We start from the raw sequence: 4,822 nt of genomic DNA, 5'->3' as shown, positions 1-4,822 counted from the left end.
TTTCATAATTAAAAATAGTTAAAAAGGCACTTACATTCATCAATTTCTCCTACTATAGTTACAGCAGCCTTATGTCTCTTCATTGTTATATTCGCTGGCATATTAAATTCATTTACGTAGTTTGAGTCCATTTTGTTAATTTTGCCAGGGCACCAAGTGACTCTTCGTTTTATTTTAGCCTAAAGATGAAAAAAAAAATCTAACTTACCTCATCCAGATCTGGGCTCAAACATACTAAAACGAGAGAACAAGTTTCTATCTTTAAGAACGATTGAGGATGTGAGGGCGATCTGGCTGCGACATCTGTCACCCCATTGATCGCCAGGTTGATTTGGCTGATCTGGCCGGCTAGGCAGGTGTCCCCTTCCTCCCTCACCACTCCATGCGTGTCCCTCCCGAAGCTGCGCGCTCGGTGGAAGAGGACAACCTTCCCCGATAGAGCTGAGGACTGGTCTTTGGTCAAGGGTATTTAGCTGCGCTCCCCTGCTAGAACCTCCAAACAAGCTCTCAAGAAAGACTGACTTGGCAGTATTCTTATTAAGCCTAGTTTATCAGTCTAAGGACACACTGAGATAAGAAAACATTCTTTAGCTTTTCAAATCAATATCTAAACCCATAATAAACTGATAAAACCATTTAAACTTCATTTTTTATTTGAATCTTTACTTATAAGCTTTTCTGGGACTTAACTGAAAAGAAATTGGTTAACTCATAATCCGTAAAGCGATCTGGTGTTATGTAGAAGGGGCAGCTGCCGCCTCCAACACAATCGCTAGCAAAAGCACTTTAGGGGACCTGGCTTTAACCAGAAAGGAACAAACGGGAAGCCCGTCTGAATTTCCTTCAGCAAGTAAATCTTTCGCAGGGCCCTTCACAATGTCAACTCTCTTCCAATTTGGTAAAGCTAATGTCTCCACCAGTGCTCCGAATCTCATTCGTTCCTTTCCCCCTTGGGATCTTGCTCCCTCAGTTATCTGTTCATCTGTCATCTTCGCTAGGCTCCTTCCTTTCAGCTTTACGAATGTTCAAGCCTCTGTTTCCTTTTGATTTTTTAAAAGACAAACTCTTGATTTCTTACTTCTACCTACCATTTTCTCTCCTATCCACTAACCATTCCACTGCACTGCCTCTCAAGATTACCTGAATAATGCAGATATATCTCTGTGTAACTGCATGCTTTCATGCCTCCACCACATAATACTTTCCCGCTTGAAGTCACCAGCCATTCCACAGTCTGCTCCATAAAAGCCTAGTCAGCTCAATCCCATGGGGTCCACTCCTGGACCTTGTCATTATCTGAAACTCATAAATCTAGACTTCCTGCTCTAACTACAGTATCTATTCTTCCACCTATTGATTCAGTTAATCTCACTTTAGCTATTTAGCTTAAGAGGGACTTTTATTCCCTTGATCTATTACTTTCTTCTTGGCGGCTGCCTCTTGAGTCTCATCCCACTCATCCCATTATCTCAGATTTCATAAATGATCATTTCAGTCATGTTTTTGGGTCAACAGCCTCAAATTATTTGACCCATTCTCTGTTCCCCACACCTATTCCAACACAGTGTAGACTCAGATGAATTATACTACCGTCTGAGTCTTTATCAGCCTCCTGAACACTGTCACAGCCATACGACCAAAAGACGACTGCCAATATCACCTGGGTCCTTAGTGCTGCGTGCCCAGACTCCTCCTTCCATGTCGACTTTCTTTACCATTCCTTACAAAGGCTAAACTATTTCAAACCCTCAGTATGTTTATGAACTTGTGTCCCTACCATTTCTTGTCATCACAGCAGAAAAATGAAACCTCCTATTTCATAGAGAAAAAAAAAGCCTACACTTATGAAAGCATTATTTGCACTGATACTTATCCTTTCCTCTTTCCCTGTTAAAATGAAGAGGTGTTTCTCCCTCTGTCCAAGGCTAGACCCTTCTGCTATATTTAAGATCCCATCCCTTTGGACCATCTCAACCTGCTGCAAAGTGGCTTTCACTCCCAACACATAACTCGAATTGCTTTTGCAAATGAGCTCTTTGTTTCTAAATCCAAAAACTTTTTTTTTTTGCCTATTTTATCTTATTTAACTTTTCAGCACAATGTGACACCACTAATTCTGTTTTCCTTGTTACCACATTCACCTGGTTTCCTTCCCCACTCTAGAGGTGACCCTGGGCTCCTTTAGGGATTCTTCTTTTCTGCCTTTACCTACAAAGTTGCCGTTTCTTGAGGTTTCATCTTTGGCCTTCTGTTCTTTTCATTCTCAACATGCTCCCAAAGCTCATTCATTCCCAAGACTTTAATTTGGATCTGCAGGAGTTAATGCCCAAATGGATATCTCGATCTCACATCTTTCAGCTGATTTTCATATATTTGCATTTTCAACTGTCTGATACCTAAATCTGGAGATGTCCCAAATCAAACACTGAGCAGCTCCACTGCTCTTCATTCAGTATTCCTTAACTCAATCACTACTGCTACTAGCTACCCAGTAAGCCTAGCAATGCTTGCAAGTCATTTTGGGACCCCCCTTCTCTCTTTCCCTGTCCCACCCCCGCCACATCTAAACAATCACAAAGTCCTGCTGAGTCTACTTCCTCCCATGTAGTTCTTCAATTTATTCCATTTTTTCTATCTCCAGAGCCAAAATCAATCTGATGGACACAGCAGCTATACCTTTCTAAAATGCAATTCTGATGCTACTTACAGAGCTTTTCCTTGTCCTTAGCATAATGCAATGCTCAAATCCTTTAATGTGGTTTAAAATGTCCCTGCCACCAGGACATTTTAAGACCAAGAAATATGTTTTCTAACAACTTATCTACATGTAGATGTCTTCCCTATACCTTCCATTGGGCTATTTCCTACTCATTACTCAGTCAACAAATAGTTCTTGAGTGTCTTCTATGTAACTAGCATGGTGTTTTGAACATAATGTCCATTACTAATAACCTTAATAGCATGCATTTATTGAAGATTTGGTGTGTGGAATGTTAAGCACATTCTATATTACTTAATTCTCACATCAATCCTGTGAGGTGGGGATCGAGCTATCCCACAGATTAGGAAGCTGCAGTAAAATGTACTTAAGATATTGCCTCAGGTCAAGAGTTAGGAATTGGCAGAACTGGGATTCAAATCCAGGCAGTCCAACTACAGAGGCCATTCTCTTGACCATGACATACCATCATACACCAAAAATATCTGTTGGAAAAATAAACCCCTACTCCTGTAAAAACAAAAAGCACACAGACTGGAAGCCAGACTATTGACCACTATGATGATTTAGATCCTAATTCAATTTTCCTGAGATTAATATTTGTTTCTTTAAGTAGACAATATTCCCACATTCTCTGGACACCTGTGGTTCTCAATCACCTAATCAATTTTATTAGAATTTCTTAAGAAGCACATTTCAAATCAATTCCTTGACTATATTCCAGACTTTCTAAATTTGGATCGCTACATGTGGGAATCAGGGATTGGTGTTTTGCAATGAATCTCTCAGGTGGTATTGATCATAGCAAATACACAAAAAGTTCTGGGTTTCTTGAATATATGGCATCAAAGGATAAGAAATGCATAACTATATAATAAACATGTAGGAATACAAGTCTATTCCCTATATACCAAGTTCGAGCTGTCATCTTTTAAATTGTACCTTTAATTCCTGTTGCGATGTGAGGGAAGAAGAGGTGACCAGCATTCGCGTTAAGTTTTGAATTTTCTCAATCTGTACTTTTTGAAGTAAATCTTTTTCTTCCAAAAGTTGGGCCAGTTGGTCTTTTTCCATTGCCTGGGCCCGAGTCTCTAAAGAAACCTATAGAATGTAACACTGAGTTATAGTAATAATAAATATAGCTGGGTTTTAAAACCTGGAAAGTAGCTTAAAAGGGTAGAATATAAATTGTGAACCATGAAAAATCTAATGTTATTGAAATAAAATACTCCATCTGTAGAAAACCAATATGTAGTTACCATATTCATTTCTCAAACTTATAATAAAGTAAAAGATATATTTCTTCTCATGTCCATTTCTGCATGCCACGTGTAAGATTTTAACAATGCTGTTAAAATAATTCTATTTATTGTCTAAAAATATATAAATAACAAGCAGAGAAGTCAGAAAAGCAGAGACCTACAGCAAAAGAAAAGATGTTCTTATAAGATTACCAAATGATATTTTACCTCATTTTTAAAAAGGTCATTAAAATGTAAGATTTTTACAAAATAGGGGGCCATGGTGGTTAAAACAAATAAATTACAAGTGACTGTGCTATTTTATTAGATTGCTATTGTAGGTTTAAAAGAGGAATTCAAGACAAGGTACAACTGCAAAAAGTAGTTTTAAGTAACCATACATGGTCTCTCTTTTTAAACTAATTCCCAATGTTTTTGTGACGATTATAGTGTTTCTACATGGCCCATTTCAAAATCTCAAATTTTACCCTTTGGAAATGAAAAACAAAATCTAAAATAATTTCAAGAAACAAATCTTTCAGTTTATAGTAAACTAAACTAAAATTTTTATGAGTTGACTTCTTCTTAGTTGAAAATTGTTCATTAGCTGCAGAAGTCAGCTATTGATGATTTAAGTGTCTCTGATCATTTAGGTAGATCTCAATTCTATATCTGTCCCTATCTTTTACTGAAATACATGGATCATACATACCTCCTCTAATTGTTTTTTAAGATCTATTATTTCTTTTCTATATCTCTTCAGGAGAGCTTCATCGCTTGATACCTCATTAACATAAGGGGTATTCTTCATATATTTAGCAGTGCTGGCAAACTGGAAAAAAATACAAGAGCATTTTAAGTG

General features: G+C 37.7%; 1 protein-coding gene across 9 annotated transcripts in view; it reads right to left on the bottom strand.

Moving 5' to 3' along the window:
- CENPE (centromere protein E) overlaps nt 1-4,822 on the bottom strand; it is a 68,221-nt gene that overhangs the window by 49,447 nt on the left and 13,952 nt on the right. For 8 of the 9 annotated variants that reach the window (XM_023531377.1, XM_023531380.1, XM_023531386.1 and 5 more), the window contains exon 14: nt 35-179. In XM_023531377.1, the coding sequence (XP_023387145.1) occupies nt 35-179 (145 nt within the window). Of the gene's footprint in view, nt 1-34; nt 180-3,661; nt 3,821-4,672; nt 4,799-4,822 lie in introns of those variants that run through there. The other variant, XM_023531384.1, reaches the window with a different exon arrangement.

Source organism: Pteropus vampyrus, unplaced genomic scaffold (genome assembly GCF_000151845.1).
Source record: "Pteropus vampyrus isolate Shadow unplaced genomic scaffold, Pvam_2.0 Scaffold67, whole genome shotgun sequence".
NCBI lineage: Eukaryota > Metazoa > Chordata > Mammalia > Chiroptera > Pteropodidae > Pteropus > Pteropus vampyrus.
The sequence above is the reverse complement of the archived record's forward strand: the minus strand, read 5'-3'. Positions and strand labels throughout refer to the sequence as shown.